The sequence below is a fragment of the Diadema antillarum genome, unplaced genomic scaffold (assembly GCF_040938485.1).
Source record: "Diadema antillarum isolate AM-2024a unplaced genomic scaffold, OU_Dant_1.0 scf00000135, whole genome shotgun sequence".
In the NCBI taxonomy this organism is placed as follows: domain Eukaryota; kingdom Metazoa; phylum Echinodermata; class Echinoidea; order Diadematoida; family Diadematidae; genus Diadema; species Diadema antillarum.
This window is the reverse complement of record NW_027271024.1, coordinates 204989-228915: the sequence shown is the minus strand read 5'-3', so window position 1 is coordinate 228915 and position 23927 is coordinate 204989. Positions and strand designations below refer to the sequence as shown.

Genomic DNA, 23927 nt, shown 5'->3' with positions numbered 1-23927 from the left:
AAGGAGGACAGTCAGCCTTCTGATAACAAGGAGGACACATCCAAGGAGGGTACGAATCCTCAAGACGACGGGTGCACACCAGCCAGAAAGGCATCCGAACCAGAGATATCTCAACCGCCACTACCTAGTTCCGCAGCTCCACTTCTGTTATCCACGTTCCAGAAAGGACTGTACGTGAATTTGAACGTGAATGGGCAGGAGGTGATGTTTCTGGTAGACAGTGGTGCGTCGCAGTCATATGTCTCAGAAGGAATGTACCTGCGAATGAGACCCGAGCGAAAGCCACCACTTGAACCAATGACAGGCATATCGTTCGTCAAGCAGATGGATCTCGGCTGAAAACAAAGGGACATGCAACCATGGAACTTCAGCTTGGCTCCTGCTTGTGCCATGTTGACTTGGTAGTAGCTGACATAAGAGCTGAGGGCATCCTTGGTCTGGATCTCCTGATTGGTCTGGAAACCACGCTAGATTTCGAGAACATGCAGCTGCATACTCCATGGGTATCTCTCCCATGTATAAACAATGAGAAACAGATATGTGCAGCAACGACAGCACCGATGTTGGTAAAAGGGACAGCGCCAGCCAACCTTACCGGCCTTGCTGAGGACGACACGGAGACCACGCCTCTCGACGAAGGCATATCTCAGAATCGTGTGCCGCCACATCTGGTTGACTTCTGTCAATGCAGTTTGACAGAAACTCCCCCAGAAAGCAATTCATCGGCATACCAGCTTCTGAGAGACGACTCAGAGGTGTTCTCTACAGGCCGAGCAAGGACACGTGTCAGCGTCAGCGCGACAGCACCAGTGGTTGCGGGAAAGCTACCTAGTGGACATCGCCGGTGTGACGACTCTTCCTCACCTGCACGCTATTCTCGGTCACCGGGAAGACCACCTGATTATCTACCCCGATCGAGGAGCCGCTCTCCGTTGAGGCACGCCCGTTCCTCTCGTCATACATCGGATTCATTCTGGCACACCATGCCAGGGTGAAATGTGACATCCCTCGCGTCGACCTGTCTGCTGCAAGGGAGCAGCCAGGTCAGAAAATCAAACGAAGAGACTGTTGAACTCTTAGAAGATGAGTTTGCGACGAACAATTAGTCTATATGACAGTTGGACAGCTTTGAACTAAAGACTGTAGTTGTCTCATAACGTTGTTATGGACTATATGTAGAGTTTTGTAAAGGAGCAAAACGTTCAGTAATTTTTATAGTAGTACATTTTTGTTGTCATTTTTGCTTCTTCATGTGTTCGGCTCCAGGGACGAAGCCTGCATGGGGAGGGAAGCCATGTAACGAAATTCGGTGAAACCGATTCGATTTAACCGTTTCGATTATAATTTGTTATGATCGATTGTGCCTGTAGTATAGAAATGGGCGCATTATCGGAATGTTGGACAAACATTTTAATGTGGTAGTGCATTATTATGAGTTTTAACATTTATTATTAGATATGTGGTTACTTGTTTGTCATGGGCAAGTTTGGATTATTTCAATACCAACTCCGGTTTAGACCGATGATACATGCGGAATTATAGTAACCATGTACAAGAGATACTGTTAAAACGTATAGTCATTGTACGAATTTTGTAACCACGCCCACATTGTAAATAATTTGAACGACTACTGCGGGTATTTTCCGCGTTGATCACGGCCGTGCGGGATTGCCTCCTTACTCCGCGATAGGAGGAGAGGCATATAAAGTGGCCGCTGTGTGACATAGTCCGCAGCAAGTAGCCCGTGTATGGGACATATCCAATGTGTTGCTAATGTTCTCTTCTATATGTAATAAACTATATATATGTTCCTGAATTGCTGCCTTCACTGTATCTTCTTGATGGTCCTACCACTGTACAAATGCTTGGAGAGTGGTGATATATGTTCCTGAGAAGATCAACTAGCAAGTCGTTGGATTCCGGGTATATTGGTAATGTGACTTGTCGCATAGTCCGTACCCAATCCAAGTTCCAGTCGTCGCCGTTGGATTTTGGGTATAATGGTAATGTGACTTGTCGCATAGTCCGTGCCCAATCCAAGTTCCAGTCGCCGCCTGAGGAAGTTGGTAACGGTGCGATACAGCACTTTACCCCGTGCCATCAACGATACCTGTGCCACCATATGGTTGTGAAAGGTGTTCCACGTTAGCGTGACTGAGTTGGTAACAAAACTTGGCAGCAGAACTTGGTAGCAAGAGTTGGTAGCAAAAGTTGGTAACAAAATAAGTATACCAATTCAACATCCTCTACAAGTGACGCTTGGGAGTGACATACTTTAAGTGATGCTGAACTTGGTATGTGTACCGCTTGTGTTAGTGAGCTGCTTCTGACACAACATAATACATGGTAGTGTACAGACTAGTAGTTTTAATAATTTAAAGGGATCGTTGTAAACTGCAACAAAACGAACCCCGCCTACTCGGCCATCCTGACACGGCTCGCGGAGACATTTCTACAAACAGTCAAATACACTCTCTTAATTCACGACGAGAAGGCGAGTTCGTCACAATATATTATAATAATAATATATACATGTATCTTTATTTACCTATCTCTCTGTTAATAACATACTCACGGGAAAATAGAAAGGATTCACTTAGAATGACACTACGTAGGACTACCTATATTCTCATATCAGAACAGGTCTATTGCAATGCAGACAGCCACCAGGTTTTCCCCCGAAAAAAATAGAAATGTTTTTTTTTTCTTTTGAATTGCAGTTGTTTAGTAATTTTTGTATATCATTTCATAATGCTTTGTGTTTGCATTTGTCAATAGAAACTATATGATGCAATCACCCTAGCAACAATCAAGATGCTCAAACCTGATATGCGTGATCACTGCCAAGCTGTAATGACTCAATCACTTTGTCCTGCCTAAATTGTGTTCTGGTAGCTTTAAATACAGTCTGAACAACAACAACAACAACAACAAACATATCTTATCTCCACATGCACAAAATTACCTTCACAGACGCATACCAAGCATCCATTTCATGCAAATCCCAACAATTACAGCAAACAAATCGCAGGTATATACATACAGGTATTACCATGCCATGCGATAAACTAATTCAGCATGATTATTTCTCTTTGTTGCAGTGGCAAGTGTAAGTATTACAAGTTGCAGCAATCGCGAAACATTCTTATTCACAGGGGCGGATCCAGGAATTCTGTAAAGGGGGGGGGGGGGGGGGGCGGTTCACAACTAATATTTCTGGTGCCACTTTTGGGTTTCCTATCATTTTTTTCTTTTTATTTCTTTTGTTTTTAACGAGGAATAAAGGGGGGCGTGTGCCGGTTGCGCCTCCCTCTGGATCTGCCACCGATTCATAAAGATGAAAATGAATGGGTATGTGTCTAATTTGATCCAGTCTTCTTTTAATCTGTATCAGAGACAAGATAGACAATTACTTATTGGCCCGCAAAGGCTGAAAGAAAAGCTGCAAGTGTGCAGCACTGACGCACATTTCAATCATTAGTGTCTTCCACCAAATGACTTACTCAAATACACATACTACTGCTTCTGCTTTACCACACTCCTCCCCAACCCTCTCTCTCTCTTTCCTCTATTTATAGTTTCTTATGTGTATCCGAGTGCAATTGTCCATCTTGATGATCTGTTAAAGTAAAGTGGTTTGGTGGAGAACGTTCTAAACTCAAGCATAGATTGAAGATCTTATCTATATTCGAATCCTGTCCCGAGCATATTATATTCTTACACAGGAAGATTCATCTGCAATTCACCTCTTGAGAAAGGTGTGTAAATGAGTCCACGACAATTGGCTGATGGGCCCTACTAATCTCAGGGCCATACATGAAGAGCCATAACTTGGGTATATCTAGTCATATCATCATTGTCTGTGATGTCATCATTGTCACTGTGCAAATTATCTCTAAAATAAGCACTGACCGACAGAATAACACACACACACACGCACACACACGCAAACAAACATACACACACACATATATATATACAGGTGTATATATATAATTCAAGACCACTCTCAGAAATAAGTACAGTTTGCACTTATTGTTGCTTTTTTCAGCCAAATATAATCTATTCACAAGAAAAAGAAGAAGACATAACAGGCAAAGTTATGGAGTAAATCATATCTGCACATAACATTATTAATGTACAACACTTATAATTGCATGATAATGAATTATTCACAGATTTCAACACTTACATCATTTTGATTGCATCCAATGCAGCAGCCACAAGAGCAAGGGGAGAAAATAATATGTTCTACTGGCGAGACAGCCCTTCGTTTTAAAGACTACACATCACTTTATTTCAACGAGACTACACATGATTGTAAGTCACTGAATACACAAACTGCATGGAATTTATTCTCATAGTCTAACAATGCCTTGGATTTGAGGCTTTTTGTAGCAAGGCTTTCCTGCCATATCTCCATGATAACACAAGAAATAGAAATGGAGTATTAAAGAGAAGTGGACACATTTTTCTTAGCCAGAACCACTTTACACATGACAAAGTTTTTCACAGAACAGAGCACACAGTACACATCTAAGCAGTCTGCTTCTTTTACTTGATTACAGAACTATCAGCTCTATAGGAAAAATGATGAGTTTTGATGATAAATTATGACTGATTTCAAATTAGTAACCAGCGTGTGTCAAGAGGTATATTTTATAGAACCATCATTGCATTCATAGTTTACATGCATTGCTGCCCTTAGAGCCTCAGTCAAAATACTACCGCATTTAGTTCCTGCAAAAGGGGAAATCTTTGCCATGATGCATTTTGCAGGATATAAACTGGCGCAAAAATAAAAATGTGACATTTTTCGCTTCCTACAAGTAATACTACTTAGTATTATGATTCCACAGAATTCAAAACATGGAAACTTCATTTTACCAGTCTGAGCGCGAAAAACCACTAGCACGAAAATTTCCACTTTGACAGTAACCCACACTCTATACATGTAGTTGAAATGTCATCGATAAATTTCCTCTTCTCTGACGCTTTTATTGCTGAGAAATCTACTCCAGAAAGATCAAACACAAATTTCACTACGGAAAAAGCTTTCATCTTCTTCTCTCCTTCCTTCTTCAGTGAAGGACTAGATTTCATGCTTTGCCATTTCTATGGAGTTGTTTTCCAACACAAAAGATTTCAATTTGAATGTTCTCAAATTCATTGTTTAGAGAAAAACCTAAAAACTTCCCTTAGAACCTGAAGACGCAAATACGACAACCACTTAGACAGGAAAAACAAGTCATCCAGCCAATATCTTTGCATTGTGAGGTACATGAAGGTAAGATTCATCTACCCAAATTATTAATCTATGGCTACATCCTTCCATACTTTGGAAGGGAAAGCATACCACCTCATATCATTCACATCAGCAGTGTTCAAGGTATGTATCTTTACATATTAATCTATGACATCAGTGACAAAGCATGATGTCACAAAAATATGGTAAAAATATTGTTTTTGTTTTTCTTTACAAAACCAGTTTTCTCCTCTATCTCTCATACCCTCAGAAATTCTGTTTTAATGACCAGCAAAGATTGCATGCCATCATTTGGAAACTGACAAAGGATTAATTTTATTCAACTTATCACCATTCTTTTTCTTCTCACCTATCAGCATGAGATAAAGATGAAAGATCGCCTTGCTAAAATATTTGGAAATGTATGTTATGCATAATAAGCACTACGCTGTACTTCGAAATGACAAAAAAAAAAAAAAAGAAGAAGTGATTTCTGGTAATTCTTGAGTCTTTTTTTTGTACTGCCTTACCTCTGCACATGAATACCTTCAAATGTCGAGACAAACTGTTTTGTAGTTTGGTGACATCTTATAAAAGTAAGGTACGTTAAATGAAGATCTGGACATATGGAAGCCACAACTTTTCTGTTGATACCTATTAAACACTATTGCTCACAGTATTGGGCCCGACAATACATAGAAACATTACTAGTACATGATCTGTTTTACAAAAGGATGAAATCAATTCATTATAGACTTTAAATGGATGGTATAGTATGTGTTGAAATGAGGATTCAATTTCTCATGTTTTGCGACATACCTGAAAATGTTGAAGAGCACACAATTCTAAGAGGAATTCAAAGTTGATTTCATGAAAATCGGTTTTGGAATGGCTGAGATATCCAAAAACAAATTACTACAAAGTGATCCGAATAAAAAGTGCATCCCACCTTTTATTAGGATTGTGTTGTTTTGGATATCTCAGCCATTTCGAATTGAATTTTCATCAAATAAACTTTGAATTCCTCTTAGAATTATATTTCTTACTATCTCACAAAAAAGTCGCAAATCCGAAGCCCCACTCTCAACCAAAACTGTATCATCCCTTTAATCTATGTACCTTTCTTTTCATGTTAAAGGCCAAGTAGAGTGGGGAGACATGGGTGGCCCCATTGAATCAATTTTCATTAGCTGCCTAAAGGGGTAAATTTACAGACCATGGAGAGTACCTGTTAGCGAATACAAATGTATGTGCTTCAATGTGTATGCTCAACAATTACGGCCGACTCCAGTCAAAATTCTTCGGCTGTGTGTACTAACAAAGTGATCAGTGGTAAAACTGTTCACAATTCCTTAAAGGGGACTCTAAGCAAATAATCAACGTCGGTGAAGGTGATGGGACAAACTATCACTTCCGAGGCGATCTGGATGTAGCTATCTTTCCGAAGTGCTGCTGAGGAAAGATAGCGTACACATTCAGATAGCCAAGAAAGTGATAGTTTGTCTCATTGCCTGAAACTAAAAGTTGATTATTTGCTTTATATTCCACATCTAGGGTCCTAGAAATTCCCATTTTATTCCACATCTGAAACCGTTTTAGCTGTCTTTAGGTATCCTTAGGGCTTAGGCTACGTGTGTGCGTAGATGACAAAACAATGAATTTGCTGTGCGCACCACACGGCACCGAAGCGAAAGTGCATTGCACTGTGTACTATCAAGTGACCTAGGTCACATAGTCCACAGTGCAACGCACTTTTATTTCGCGCGTACTCATCTTGCGTTAGGACTGTGTGGACTGTGTGGAGATCAGCAAAACAAAAGGGACTATCAACATAGAGTGTAACGAACTTTTCTTCTCAGGTGATGTGATGGGCAAAACTACGCTTCATCACATGATCAGCTCAGGACCAATCCTATTGCAACATTCTTAGTATGTGGAATATAATAAAATATATCCTAACTGGGCCAGCCATCCCACTCCACGGTATCCCTACTGGGGGTCTCAGGTGAGAGACGAAGTTAACAGATGGAGTAATGAGTTTATTCTTTAACATTTTCAACTCTCAATGCAATGACATGACAATGATTGATTTCATGTACACATACATGATGGCACCTAAATTTCTCCAATGCAGTTTGCAATACATATTGATCTTTTCTGAACTAAGATAGAATGTGGTTCGTACCATGATTTAAAAACATGTCTCATGTATGTGTATAATCTGTTTTAACTATGCACAATGCTGTCTTCAATTTCAAACAGAAGATTTTCTTACTAAACTGGCAGTGTACCGTGGTACTGAATGGAACAAGTCTTTTACTTAAGATATTGCATGACAAAATTTTCTGACAACGTGTTCAATGTTGCTTTACTCCATCTTAGTGTCTTGAAATGGCTACGGTTTCTTTCTATAATAGCAATGTTTCTGCAAACTGAAAAAAGTGTTCTTTGTTCCACCACAAATTCCAATGCGACTTTTATTCTATTTTTTTTTTTTTTTTTGTGAGTGAGAGAGACAGCAAGAAAGAGATTGGGGGGGGGTGGGGATAGAGGGGGAGACGGAAAGAAAGAAGAACCCCAAATTCTCCTGCAAGAATATGAGAGGGCTGAAAAAGCAAGACTGATTGTCTGACATCCACTGCACACTGGCCAATGTGTGAATTTACTTCAATCTAATGGGTCCTCCAATGGTCCTCCAACGTCTGAACAAATGAAAAATAACTTGAATTTTTCATACTTCATCTGCACATTAAATGTGGCCAAGCCTGCAAAAACAAAATAAATCTAAAGGTGTGATGGCTTCCGGAAACATCAAAGAGGAAACTGCCGGGCAGCGCAGTCATCCATGGCTTTATGTGTTGGTGGAAATGAAGCTTACAGTTGGGTTATCTGCTCCTACTTGTTCACTTGCAACTTCTGCTGTGACTTTATACACGTCACACAAGACGCGAGACTTCACGTCTTTTGTAGTTTCTGACTGGCTGTTGTTGATATTCTCTCAAATCGTGATTTGTCTGGGGGGGGGGGGGGGAAGAAAAAGTAAACGCAAAATCATTTACCTGATACCAGGGATCAAACCAAACTCTATCTTGTAGATTGTGGAACTGGGCAGATGCCCTCATAAAGACTAATAATGAACAGAAATAATGACAATCATTGCCTTCAGGATGAATCTATATTAAATTATATTACAAGTCCTGTTACTGAAGGATATGACAAGCTAATTATACATTGATCAAAGACATCGTCAACCACAAAATAGTGCACCTTCTCTTATCCTGCAAAATGGATCAATTTTGCACACTGTTATTTCAAATACACTCAAGCATGAATCAGGTAAATCATATGAATAAACAGACACAGACATTGTTCTCTGATAAAACATGAAAAGTGATTTGGGAATTTTGTGATGGATAATTGAACTTTTTCCATGGTATTTCTGAACTTGCCTTTGGACTTACCTATTCACGGTGAAGAAAAAAGAAAATGACCATGTAAATAATCACAGGCACGTTCACACAAATTGCATTTATCAGGACAGGGTATGGCCAATGGGATGTGCATTTACCTTTCTCATGCGGCTTTGCAGTGGTCCCAAAGAGCTGTCTGAAAGACCTCGACTGGGCTAAGAAGTGTCTTGCCTGTTCTATCTCGGAGGTCAGGAGCCGAAGGTCGTCACTCTCAAAGGTTGGCAAAACCGGGTACTGAGGGTCATCGCAGCAAGATGGAAGAAATATGTAAAACACTGAGAGTGAAGCAATGCACTTTACATCTACCTATCAGTTTCTCTGAATGGAAAGCCGCTACCTCAATTGTACAGATTGGTTTGCTATTTAGACCAAGAATAAGCAAATCATTACTGTGCTGTGTTTAGAAATTATAATAGCATCAGATCAAATCGTATGATATCATATCACTATGGCTGTATCATAGCCTCAGTCTATCAATTACGTGTACCTCTAGCTTGACATTGTCAAAGTTAATCTGATACACACACTCCAAATAGAAAGTTGCCAACTCAAGTGTACAGCTTCGTCTGCTATCCAGACCACAAATAAGTACATTGTGTTGTGTCGAGAAATTGCAGCATCAGATCAAATCATATGATATCATATCACTATGGCTGTATCATAGCCTCGGTCTATCAATTATCTCTAGCTTGACATTGTGAAAGTTAATCTGATACACACACTCCAACAAGAAAGTTCCCTACTCAATTGTACAGCTTCATCTGCTATCTAGACCACGAATAAGTACATTGTGTTGTGTTGAGAAATTGCAGCATCAGATCAAATCATATGATATCATATCACTATGGGTGTGCCATAGACTTGGTCTATCAATCACATGCATTTCTCGCTAGACATTGCAGGAGTTAATCTTTTACACACATTAAGAATTCACACCAGCGAGTTGCCCCCTCGATGGTACAGCTTGGTGTCCTATTGAGATCAAAAATATGCACCTTGCTACTGTATTGTGCTGAGAAATTGCAGCACCAGATTGGATAAAATTATCCATTGCTCTGAAGTGGCAAGTTTCCAACATTTCCTGCTCTCACTCTCCTGCCCACCCATAACCTATAATCTAGGCGGAGGATGCAAATACGGTCTTTACTGTCATGCTGAAAGTCTGATGCAGCGAGACTATTGCCTTTGCCAAGCGATAAGTCTGATGTGGCTAGACTACAAACAGAGGATGTGCGTGAAGCATCCATCGCCTCTATCCACTAGTCTTGCTTTAGTCTTTGTTTTCTTATCATCAATTCTGAACTGCCACCGATTCATATTCGATAATAAGAAAACAACAACTAAAGCAAGACTAGGAGATGTAGACGGTAGATGCTTCCACTGTTCGTAGTCTCGCCACATCAGGGGGGTGTTTCATCAACATTTGCCAGCGCTGCAATTTCAGTAAAATCCTTGGTTTTGATTGGCTGAGAGGCTCTGGTCACTGACTGTTACTATGGTGATTCAAATAGTCAGCGCTGACAAACGTTGATGAAACACCCCCTCAGATGTATCGCTTAGCAAAGACAATAGTCTCGCCATATCAGACGTTTAGCATAACAGCAACAAACAATAGCTGCATCCTCCACCTAGATTAAAGGGATAGCATAGGATTGGTGGAGATAAAGATTGCGCTTTTATCTTTTTGCGCGGTACTGAGAAAGGACTTATGAAATGATAAGGAGTATACCTTTCTAAGAGGAATTCAAAATTTATAATAGATGATAATCGGTTTTAGAATTACAGAGACATCCAAAAACGAAGTAAAACAAAGTGATCCTTATAAAAGTTGGGTCCCACCTTTTATTACAATTGCCAGTTTTTGGACATCTCAGTCATTTTAAAAACAATGTTCATGAAATAAACGTTGAATCCCTCTTGGAATAACATTGCTCTTTCATATTTCGTAAGAGGTTTCTTCTCATCTCGCCAAGGAAAGTTAGACACATGAAATTAGGTCTCAACCAAAATGATACAACCCCTTTAAAGGCTATCCAATCCATCACTCACATCAGTATCCTTGAAGTCACTCTCCAACAGTCTGTGGACAGCCAGGTCCCCATCCATGCCAGCAAAGATGCGGTGGTACCTGCCTCGACACATGGCAGCCAGCTGCCTCAGGAAGGTGTTCGCTGACCTGGGAGTGAAACGACGACAAGAAGCAAGAAAATAAAGAAATCTGCTGAACAATTCCATGATTAGTAAATTAAACTATTCTTCCACCTCACATTAGTCTGGTAGGAATGGGGGGTCCCCATGCACCCCCCGAACACATTTTTTTAACTTACTTTTTTGTAACCCTTAGGGTGTCTAGTTAATGAATATTTTTGTTCCCAAGAAAAAATCGTGTCCCATGGGGGTCATTGGCGGCCATCTTGGCAGCCATCTTGGATTTTCAGAGAAAATCATTATCTTCCATAACTTTTGAACTACACAGCATAAAATTATAAATAAAGCATTTCTGTAGGGTAAACATGACACGAGGAATCGATTGCAATGGTTATTTACATGATTAAAGCAAGTCTGAAACAAGAAAAGCCTAAAAACATGCAAATTTCGGTGTCATTTTCACCGAAAACTACCCAAATAGTTTAACTTTTGAATTACATAACACACAGGAACAAATAAAACAGTAATTCAGAGTTAATACGGCATGAGGAATCGTTTGAGAGAGTTATTTACATGATTAAAGCAAGTTACATACAAGAAAAGTCCAGACATGTGAGGAAAACCAGTGTCGTTTACTCTAGAAATATTCCCAAGTAGTCTATGTACATATATACATGACAATCTCATACCTCCTAAGAGTAAACTTACCTCTTTTTCTTAACAGTCTGGTAGGAAAGGGGGGGGGGGGGGGTCCCGTGCACCCTCCTTTTTGTATCCCTTAGTGTGTCTAATTGATTTTTTTTTCTCCAAGTGAAAATCGTGTCACATGGGGGTCATTGGCAGCCACCTTGGATTTGCGAGGAAAATCATTAGTTTCTATAACTTTTGAAGTTTCCAACATACAAGGAAAAATAAAACATTTTTTCAGGGTAAATGTGACATGAGGAATTGATTGAGATGGTTATTTACATGATTAAAAAATGCTTGATACAAGAAAAGTCCAAAATATGAAAAATTCTGTATCGGTTACACTGAAAAGTACCCAAATAGTTCAACTTTTGAACTATACACAACATACAGGGACAAATAAAACATTTCTTCAGACGAAACACAGCACGAGGAATCAATTGAGATTGTCATTTACATGATGAAAGCATACTTGATACAAGAAATGTCCCAAAAATGAAAAATTAAGTGCTGTTACTCTGGAAATGGCCCAAATATTTCATGCTACATACATGACAAATTGCATACCTCACAAAAGTGACTAACAACTCTGTCTTTAGATCATTGCCCAAATAGGCCTTTTTTGTTTTGTATCAAAAACATTAAATAGAATCTGAAGAGAAAATTGATTTCAAGCATTGTCACCCCTCACTTGGTGAAATAGAATAAGAATGTAAGCATTGTGGTAATTCATATGCAAATACCCTTAAAAAGAGGCAACACATGATAATAATGTTGATCACAACACTTAAAAGTGACTAATGGACAAAGATAAAACTTGAACTGAAATTTAACACTCTTTGTGCGCGTTAAATTTCGTTTCATTTTATATCTAAAACGAGTTTGAGTTGGGATATATTCAAGAAAACAATCACTGTGTCAACATGTCGAGCCGATTAAAAAAATTTAGATGCCAAAATGGTTTCTCAGGTTAAAAAAGCAGTTCATTCAAATGTATTTGTTTAAAGTTTATTGTCCGAAAACAAAAAGAGAAACGTTTCATTTGACAGCCGGAAATCTAGCCTGTGAATAGGGACTGTATATCAATGTGGATTGCTGCTACTTTAATTTAGTAATATTTGCATATGAATCGCTTTTGTGCTTACATCCTGCATGCATTCAATTCAAGTTCACATTGATTGGAATTAAGTTTCCTTTCGAATTCTGTTAAAAGTTGTCTGATATAACACGCAATATTCAAGCTATTATCAAAAGACATAATGATATTTTGAAAGGGTTAGTCACATACCGATTAGTGATTGGCTGAACACAGTCACGTGATGGAAGTACATTCGTTATGTTCGCCCATGGGCGAACATTCTTGTAATGTTCTCCCATGGGAAAACATTTCCACGTGACAAATGACAGAATTAAGGCCTAGGACCGCACCGCACTTATAACATCCCTCAATAGCATTTCAAACCCTTCGGGTGGAACATTGGGTATGTTCCCTCCGCCGCCAGTCATCATCTATATATTTCAACGTTTGTGACATGTGTATATGCTTTTCATGAAGTGTGGAATTAACGTATATTGAAAAAATATAAAGTAACACAATATGACTTCACTTTTCTTAAAAAGTATTCTGTATGCTCATCCTGTGTAACTGTACAAACCACAGAAGCGGTTATGCGATATATCAGGTTTTCATTTCACACTTCTTTAATTTCTATACCGGTAGTCATCATCAAAACGATCATTGTAATCAATGTCTGGCTCCTCTTCTTCATCCTCCTTCATTTCCTTAGTAATTTTCTGAAGCAAGTCAATGAGGGAAGTCGGAAAGATAGGGCCACTTGACCACACTGGCTCCATCATAACAAAGGCTACCTTCTGCCATCCTTGTCCAGAATCAAAGGACTCATATACAGAGCACCAGAAGATTGGTTGGTCAGCTCTCTTTAAGGTGGCAAGGCGATGGGTCACACATTTAATGTGTGGGATAAGGTTGTCTCTGCAAGGTGGGAGCATGAAGAAATCCACATTGGAGTTTGTCGTCATTTGTTCGCCCTCTCCCATCATCTGCTTCGGATGATGCTGCTGTAAATAGACTTCTCCAGCTCTAATGGTCATACATTAGGCATGTGAATGCTCCAATGTCTTCTGTCACCTCTTATTGGCTCTACAGACCACCCATCTCCAAGGTTTAAGTGGGGGACAAAAACATTGGCACATTTCAAAGTCATGTTATAAGATTTCAGCAGTGTTCATTATAATGTAATATTGAACAATTTACCACATTTCAGTAAAATATTGCAGAGATTATAATGTCATACTACTCTCTCCTGAATGCTGTATGGTACATGGGGTGGCTTTGTAGATTCTTTAGGGGTCCGACTTTGCCCCTACTCTTGAAGGCACTTGTTACATCTTCCCCTGTAAACACATGTCATCCAAGTATTGTGGTACAGTAGCCAGCTCCCTTTGATTCTGTATGCCAGTTCAACGACATTCACAATCTGGCAATGCTCGACAGTCCATTTATCAAGGAGGATAGTGAGGGTGACGGAGTAAGCATGGTGCAAGAAGATCAAATAAATGTCTGTGTCTGGTGTCCTTACCACAGCTGCTTTGTACCCACGCTTAATAGTGGAATACTCGAGGTAGAGCGCTACGCTGCATGGTGTCCTTCTCCTGGTTAGACGGCAGCTCATGGATAGAGCTTATTGTCTCCTGGGATTAATAATTAGGTGAACAAAAAGAATGTAACAGGAATCACTTAAGCTTCAGAGAATGTGATTTCTGTTACATTCCTTTTGTTTACACAATGATATGTTCCCAGAGACAATGGCGCGATATCCATGAGTGACTGTGTAACCAGTATAAGGAGACGGACACCAGGGTCGTGCTCTACCTCAGGTGCGCTGCTAAACTTGGGTACAAGGTAGCTTTGGTGAGGAATCCAGACACACATTTTCTTGATCCCCTTGGTCCTTGCTTATATCCATTCTACGATGTAGTATCTTTCTTAACAAACGGACTGAATACGTATTGCCAGGTTGTCAATGTCAATTAACTTGCATTTATATAGAATCAACGGGAGCTCATATACTGTATACCAAAATACCTGGACGGTATGTGTTTACCGGGGAAGATGTAACAATTAAAGTGCCTTAATGGGTTGGGAAAAGTTGGACCCCTAAAGAATCTACAAAAGCCACCCCATATACCACATAGCATTCAGGTGAGAGTTGTTTGATTTCATGATTTCAGAAGTATTTTACTGAAATCTAATAAGTTGCTCAGTATTATATCATAATAAACACTACTAAAATCTTAGACTATGACTTTACAACATGCCAAGTTGAGTGTTTTTTCCTCACAATTCTTGGTGATGGGTGGTCTGTGGAGCCAGAGGTGACAGATGACATTGAAGCATTCACATGCCTAAAATGTATAGCGAGGCCCGGGAGAAGTCTATCATAATGGCGTTCGCAGCATCATGCTGAAACAGATGGTGGGAGAGGGCGAGCAACTGATGACCAAATCCAAGGTGGATTTCTCCTTGCTCCCACCTGGCAGAGGCAACCTTATTTCACACTTTCAATGTGTGAACCATGGGTACCACCTTGCCATCTTCAAGCGATCTGACTGGCCAATCTTCTGGTGCGCTACCTCTTTAATCGTGGACAAAGGTGGCATAAGACAGCCTTCGGTATCATGGATCCGGTGTGGTCAAGTGGCCCTATCCTTCCCACTTCCCTCATTGACTTGCTTCAGAAAGTTTCTCCGTAGACGGAGAAGGATGAAGAGGAGGAGCCAGACATTGATTACAATGATCGTTTTGATGATGACTGGAAATTACCAGAAGTGTAAAACCAAAAGCTAACATATTATCGCTTACCGAATCTGTGGTTTGTATAATTGCATAGGATGAGAATTAAGAATATGTTAGACAAATTAAAGTCATAGAGAGAGAGTGGATTTCTGACTGCCAAGTGATTTTCATATGTTTATTTTCAGACAGGAATGCTTTAAACAAATACGTTTGAATGAACCATTTTTAACTTAATCTTAAAAAAGTTTAATGATGACAATCTGACACCTAAATTGGTGAAACCGACAGAGCATTTTGGTACAGTGATTTCCTTTTTGAAAATACACTTACTCAAACTCTTCAAATACAAAATTATATGAAATAGGAGATGCACACAAAAAGTGTTCAATTACATTTTAGGTTTGAATTTTGTCGATTAGTCACTTTCACATGTTGTGATCAAAATTTGTATGTTCACCTCTTTCGATCTGCTTTTTTAGGGGTATCTGCATATGAATTGCCATCGTGATTACATTTTTCATTTGATTTCAACAAGTGAGGCGTCAAAATGCTTGGAGTTGCATGTTGCATTTTTTTTTGATATACAAAACACCATATTTGAGCTATGATCTAAAGACAAAGTGCCAAGTCACTTTTGTGAAGTAGTTTGTCATGTATGTATACGGATTTTGGGTACTCTACGGTGTAAATGACACCAAATTTTTCGTATTTTGGACTTTTTGTATCAAACTTGCTTTAATCATAACCATCTCAATCGATTCCTCATGACACAGTTACCCTGAAGGAAATGTTATATTTATCCCTGTATGTTGTGAAATGCAAAAGTTAAAGAATTTACTGATTTTCCTCTCAAATCAAAAATGGCCGCCAATGACTCTTCCCCCCCCCCCCCGACACGATTTTTACTTGGAAACAAAAAAAAAAATCATCAAATAGACACCATAAGCGATACAAAAATTTAGGGTGCATGAGGATCCCCCATTCCTAGACTTTAGTGGTTAGTCAATCATAATATGAGGTATATAATTGTCATGTATGTATATGGACTATTTGGGCAGAGCAAACAACACTGTTTTTTTATTCGCATGTTTGGATTTTTCATGTGTCATAATTGTTTTAATCATGTAAATAACAATGTCAATCGATTCCTCATGCCAAATTTACCCTGGAGGAATTATTTATTTGTCCTTGTATGTTGGAAAGTTCAAAAGTTATAGAAATTAATGATTTTCCTCGCAAATCCAAGATGGCTGCCAATGACCCCCATGTGACACGATTTTCACTTTGAGACAAAAAGAATCAAATAGACACCCTAAGGGATACAAAAAGGAGGGTGCATGGGACCCCCCCCCCCCCCAATCCTACCAGACTGTTAAGAAAAAGAGGTTAGTTTACTCATGATAGGAGATATGAGATTGTCATGTATATATGTATATAGACTACTTGGGAATATTTCTAGAGTAAACGACACTGGTTTTCCTCACATGTGTGGACTTTTCTTGTATGTAACTTGCTTTAATCATGTAAATAACTCTCTCAAACGATTCCTCATGCCATATTAACTCTGAATTGCTGTTGTATTTGTCCCTGTATGTTGTGTAATTCAAAATTTAAACTACTTAGGTATTTTTTCGGTGAAAATGACACCGAAATTTGCATATTTTTAGGCTTTTCTTGTTTCAGACTTGCTTTAATCACGTAAATAATCATTGCAATTGATTCCTCGTGTCACGTTTACCCTGAAGAAATGCTTTATTTATAATTTTATGCTGTGTAGTTCAAAAGTTATGGAAGATAATGATTTTCCCTGAAAATCCAAGATGGCTGCCAAGATGGCCGCCAATGACCCCCATGGGACACGATTTTTTCTTGGGAACAAAAAAATTCATTAACTAGACACCCTAAGGGTTACAAAAAAGTAAGTTAAAAAAATGTGTTCGGGGGGTGCATGGGGACCCCCCATTCCTACCAGACTACATATATCATCATGCTTCTATATACATCTCCAATCTTTTGCACTCCTGTAAAAGTGGAAATTTCAGCATGATTTGAATTTTGCACTAAGCCAATTTCAGTAAACTTTGCTTGACTATAATTTAGAAGATGAGGATACTTCTGTACATATTGTATAATTATGTCCCCCAAATACTGGTATGTTATATTTGTACTAGTTCAGTACAGCATGAATTTCTCCATAACATCCACACTGCAAAATATTCCATGCATCACAGTATTTCAATCTTATATCACGGCAAACAGAGGTTTCAGGATATCCCTTTACGGTGATAGGGTATAACTGCTTTTTATAATAATGCACTTCCAATTCTTTCATTTTCGATGACTTACTTTGAATTGCTTACAAACAATTTCATCATGAATTGTAAACTGTTATGCACGACTGGATGCCCTCAATGTATGTTTTGTATGCTGAATTAACCATTACCATGTTGAATGGCCCCCAAATAACAGCATAGAAACTAGTGCTAGAGCTATCCCAAGTAAAGATTACTAGATAGATAAACAAATAAAGAAATAAATCAGCAGGGAATCAAACACAGTAATAAACTTTTTTATATAAATCATGTGATGCAATAGGAGTAAGGAGAGGAAGGGGCACTTACTCATCGTTGCAGTTGAAGGAGATGGTGTGAACTTTGACCCCTCGGACTGTGTTGACCTGGGCGATCTCCCGGAAGACGCGCGAGGTGCTGCTGTCCGGTTTGCCGTCGGTCAGGAGGTAGATAGCCTCCACGTCCCTATCACGGAAGGCCTCCTGTGGAACAATGTCAGTGCGTGGAAGATTTAGGTCAGTAGATTATGACATGGCAACACGTTGCTGCTATAAAGGCATGTGTCAACATTCCCACCATGGTTCCACAATGTTTGCTCCTGCGACAATTGCTCCCATGACATATCTGCACACTAAGCCAAACATAGATTCAACCCATAAACATAACCCTAATCCTAATCCTAATTCTTACATCAAACTAAACCTAAACCCTATCACAACCCTAACCCTAAGTCCTTGGAGAAAATAAGATCGTTGCAGGAGCAAATGTCGTGTCATCTCCCATCACACACACCAGCTTTCTCATTGTCAATTGAAGTCTTGACATTGAATTATTTCTATGCTGATATCTGCAGTTAGCCAGCCCTTATACATAAACAACTGCCTGACTTGTAATGTGACCAGTGAATGCATTTGCAATGATGACAACAAGAGAAAGACACCAAAAAAACAACCCCGAAAAAGAAACAAAAAAATCATAAATTTGCACTTGTTGAAAATGCTTAAAAAAATCAGAGGAAAATACATTTCAAAACCACCTTCCTTCTGTTGGATGAAGAAAACACATACTAAATATGAGAAACACACCCTACATGGCAGCTCTACATACACCCAACTCTAATGACCTGAGTTGAATTGAGCTGAACTCCACCTGAAATGTGCCTACGGCATTAGACTTACACTGAGAGCCTCCAGCGTACAAGTGTTGCCTGCTGGTACGAAGGTGGACACCCATCGCACGGCGTCGTTGCAGTTTGCGTCCGTGGGCTCCACGATGGCTGGCCTCCACGGCTCAATGTCGGCCGAGAACCGGATAATATTGAAACTGGGAGTGAGAGAGAGAAATCAGAAAAGATTATGTACTTTTCCGGCTTTAATAGTGCACATAGTACAACTTCTAGGTAGGAGCAGAAGGCCATTATATCCATTAGATGATTTTAGAGGTAACCGTTCTTTTCTTCATTCAGACTGATGATATTGTAATAATAGGATATGATCTTCACCTTATTTTAGTGAACTTCAGAAGTAATGGGACAATTTTTGTTAAACATCAATGAAGGCTGCAGAGAAAGCAAAGTTAGCAGAGAAAAACATTTATGAAAATCCGAAAAAAATCAGACACTTCCTTTAATAGTTATCATGTTTTCCAGTTTAGATACATATTCAATATGCCTTCCTCTCTTGACCGTTAATCTCGGGATGCTATACCAGAACAATGATACATTTCACTTTTCATAAACATTACAAATTTTCTTGACTTATGACTCTGACATGGTGATGCTGGTACGATTCTCTGATTGTAACTGAAAGAGCTAAGTCAAGTTCTATGTCGTTTCGTTCAATTTCCGACTACATTACATCCCAACAATAATGACCATACCCATCTCGCATCCCACAAACACTAGGCAAATCTGGAGAAAGGCACATAAAGTTACAAACACACAGACATACACATAGACAAGCTGCTGCCATACCTGACGTGTTCCCTCTTGAACTGGTCCCAGATGAGGGCCACCAGATCTCTCTTGAGGTCCTCCATATGACTCACCATGGAGCCTGAGGTGTCCACCAAAACAATCACCTGTGTACAGAGGATGATGAAAAAGATGATAAGAGTAACAGGAGTAGAAGTACAATTGTGACCCTTTACAACAAAAGGATCCTAAAGTCGCTGATGCCGATGGCCGAGCCGAGAAAATCGAGTTTGAAGTCACATCGTCAAAATTGGTCAAAACAATCGGATTTCTGTTTTTGGCATAATTTTGTAGTCTTATGTTTTGTTCATCATTTGCCGAAATTTCGAAGCTAAATGATCAAAGGAAAGGCAAGAAATTAGCGTTTTTCTGGGCCATGATTTTCTGACTTTCAGTGTAAGAGAAACGTGTCCGAAGATTTGGATTTAGCGCCGCAGCTAGACTCCGCCCCTAGCAACGAGGGAGTGATCTTACTGGTCAGTGCGTGGCATCCTGATTACCGATTGGTCGTGCGTAGACCGCTAGCGCTAAGCTTGACAAAAACATGGTGGAGGTCGCTAGGAGCGTGCCTTCTATTGTCAAGCGGTGAAAACTGTCTCGCCTCCCCATGACCATGTTAGCGTCGGAAGGACAACTTTGAAGGCGCTTTTCTCGAAACTCTGATTTCCTCAAGCACTTGACATACGCTGATAAAATCATCGATATCTCTGCAACCGAGTACTTTTATGAGTTGTGCTATATATGGAATTAAAGTAGAAGAGTACGGGAATAATATCATGCCATTTTCAGAAAATTGTCCTCCCCCGACTTTCGGATCCTTTTGTTGTAGCGGGTCACAATTGTAGTGGCAAGAAAAAAAAAGAAAAACAAGTCAAAAATACAATAATAATAATATGATGATGATGGCGATTTTTTTTTTACTGGTATTTCAAATGTAATTGGCCAGATACTGTAAAACACGATATTTTCGTGGCATGAAATTTTCGTGAATGGGAGCCGACGGCCTTATCCGTACCATGGAATTTTTGCGAGTTGCCTCTAACATTTAATGCATATAGTGTAGACAAGATCTTTAGCGTGCATTTAATTTCGCGAGACTCATCTCTTGCGAAATTTGCAAAATTAAAATGCACGCAAACATTCCTCGTTTTACAGTATGCTTTTGTTATACAATGTAATATATGATTGCAAAATGGATAAGAGTTATTGTAAAGCACATAGGGAAGAATGATCTGTTATATGCCTATAGAAGCTTAATTTTTGTTGTTATTATCATAATATCAAAACCATGTACAGTTTTAGTGTTCTGAGGAATGGTCTAAATTAACTACGGCTACAGTATACCAGCTTATGAAAAGAATCTAATTTTCAGGGTTGTAAAAAAGAGACAAAAACTTTAAACACACAAAAATTTTTTAACATACTAGATGAATGTCAAAATTGATCAAATTCTTGCATCAAGTTTTGTTTTTAAAACTGCAACGGATAGTAATTGCATTACAACAGCGTACATAAGCACTGAATTGATCAGTTATAATTGTACTACTGTAGCCATGACAACAGAAATCACAGGCATACATACTAGAGCAGGATTCAAACCTACAACCTCCTGATCTCTGGACAGGCATCATCTCCACTAGACCACCGAGCTTCTGCCCGCCAGCCAGTGCTGGTTCTTATCCTTATAGCATGCAGTGGGTACTGCGTAATTATTCAAATTGATGAAATTCTTGCATCAAGTTTTTTTTTTTATTGCAACTGAAAGACAAATGAATAAGATTGCAAGATCAACGTAAAAAAGATCAGGAATAAGAACGCATGTCACTGATCACTTCAGTGCTTATTTACTATGATGTAGGGCAATTTGTCAATCAGTTGCAATAAGGATGAACATGATGAGAATCAAAAAAGACTGCAAGAAAGCAGTCCTCCTCCTCCTCCTCACCTTCTTCTCCACCACGGTTCCAAACGTTCTTCTGCTGGCCCCAAGGAGCCACTGGAGGCGTCGTAAGTACCTCCTCAGCACCCCTTCCAACTGGAGCTCGTAATCCTGGAGCTCGTGGGCCTGAAGCTGAAGATGCTTGACTTTGCCCTGCAGGCAGAGAGAGTCCGGTGGAGAAAAAGGACCAGTCTTGGTGAATCTCATTCTTAATCAACACTCCATGGTGGATTCCTTAACCTCAAACGTTCCAATCTCCAGTAATATCCACTACCGCTACCCATTAAAATATGCATTTAGTTTTCACTTTGCTTAGCTTTTCCCAGTACCTGCCTGAAAGCATGCACAGATAGAGCCTTCTCTTTGGTTGCTCCACATCTGTGAAACTCTCTAACAATCCAAATTCGGAAATGTAACAGCCTTGATACTAGTACCTTCAAATCTGAACTAAAGACCTACATGTATCAACTTCATGTAAATAATGTGCGACACATTCTGGGAGCTGGGCACCTTTGAATGTTCTTTATAGATAAATGGCACTATACACTTTTTTTTCTTACCCTTAAACCCTAAAAGCACCATGAGCATCTGTTTGATGGATTATTGCGAAGTAGAAATGTACAATAATGTAATTATAATCATAATAATTATATCATCATCATCATCACTATAATTATTATTATTATATAGTTGATTTTCATCATCATCATCATCATCATCATCATCATCATCATCATCATCATCATTAATCCTCCCCCCCCCCCTCCATTTCATCAGGAGCATTCAATTCATTGCAAGTTACAATAAATGCACACTTCATCGTCACAAGTTTTGTATTCGCAGCTGCTTACTTGATACCCAGTCAATTTCATGAAAACTGCAGGCAGGGTACTTTGCACAAATTCGTTGCGATCTTCTCCACAGCATGGAACCACTGCTTCTTTGTTTTGCTTCTTTTCTTTAATCCTTCCCACTTGTTTTCATTTGTTTGAGTCCATTAAAGGCCACCGCACACTACACGATCAGACTGGTCTTAAGGTCTTGAGCCAAGCTGGGTCTTAAGACCAGTCGTACGACCGGACACCGCACACTATACGACCCGACTGTAAAGCGCGCGCAGTGCGCACTGCGTGCGCTTGCATTTTACTGCATTGTGAATGGCTGAAAGCTCACGACTGGTCGTAGAAATTCAACATGTCAAATCTCTACGACTGGCGCTAAGACCCAGTCGTACGACTGGAAACTGGCAAGACTGTGACGTCACACTTCTAGTCTTAAGGTCTTAAGACCGGTGAATCGGGGCAAAATCGTGTAGTGTGCGGCGGGCTTAAGTCTGCACAAGACAGGTTTCTATGGCAAATTGTCCATTTCTGTGTATCCTTCTTTTTGTCTACCATCACTATCACACACCTGATTATGACTGCAGACTCATGCATTTCTTTTTCTCTTCTCTCTCACACTGGAAATAGGCGTATTGTTAATTTCTTTAACTTCATTGTATTTGTTCAAATACTTTAAAGATTACTCTGATCACTTTACTGTGGATTTATCATAGACATTTTCGTTCAAAATACATGTATCGTTAATACATGTCTGATTTTTGTGGAAAAATGCAGAAATGAAATCAAACTGAACTGAGAACAATTTAGAACTGCTGAGATTCTAATCTTGGACTTCTGTCAGTAATATGCAACAATATACACACCTTTAGTATCACACTTGGGAAGATGCCACAATACCTGGAATGACAATGTGAGAAAACGACAAGTAAAGACAAATTTAGTACATTTGCATACTCTAAGTCAGTCTATCCATTAATCTTTAAGTACATGGATGCATGAAACTTCATTCATTACAACTGAAAAAAAAAGAATGATGCCACTTTAACTTAGGATAAGTAGCAGTGTATAAAATGTACACACAGATTCAAGATTTTCTGATATTCAAGACTTTTTGATATAGTGGTACATATGTATATGTAGTCTGCTAATTCATTCAAAACCATGAATCAAATCATCATGCATAAAAAGCATTAAATGTATTCTTTGTACTTTTGGCAAAATTGATCAGATCACAAACAGTTTTGAAACTTGACAACAAAAAGAGCGAAAACTTAATGCAGTAAATGGCATGAAACAGCTCCTTATGTGGCTACACTGTGAATCAATAGCAAAGTGGGAGGGTGACCTGAGAGCAAAGCTTCTTACTTGGCCGACACGGTTTTGTTGAGTGTGTCGATGTGTCGCTTGGAATGGGCACAGTCTGGACCCGAGACCAGCTTGGTGAGATCCAGTCGAAGCTTGGCCAGGCTGTGTTTCTTGAGCCACTGGACGTAAAACAGGACAATCAAAGTAACTA

The 23927-nt window shown here is 39.4% G+C and overlaps 1 protein-coding gene across 1 annotated transcript in view; it reads right to left on the bottom strand.

The window, feature by feature from the left end:
- Window positions 1–8112: 8112 nt before the first annotated feature.
- LOC139720951 (von Willebrand factor A domain-containing protein 3A-like) overlaps window positions 8113–23927 on the bottom strand; it is a 46066-nt gene continuing 30251 nt past the window's right edge. Inside the window, exons 25-33 of the mRNA XM_071632282.1 lie at window positions 23777–23895; window positions 23275–23308; window positions 21576–21722; window positions 19631–19737; window positions 18837–18981; window positions 17989–18140; window positions 10765–10891; window positions 8814–8949; window positions 8113–8259 (exon numbers count right to left, since the gene is read on the bottom strand). Coding sequence (XP_071488383.1) covers window positions 8201–8259; window positions 8814–8949; window positions 10765–10891; window positions 17989–18140; window positions 18837–18981; window positions 19631–19737; window positions 21576–21722; window positions 23275–23308; window positions 23777–23895 — 1026 coding nt within the window. The 3' untranslated portion in view covers window positions 8113–8200. The remainder of the gene's footprint in view (window positions 8260–8813; window positions 8950–10764; window positions 10892–17988; window positions 18141–18836; window positions 18982–19630; window positions 19738–21575; window positions 21723–23274; window positions 23309–23776; window positions 23896–23927) is intronic.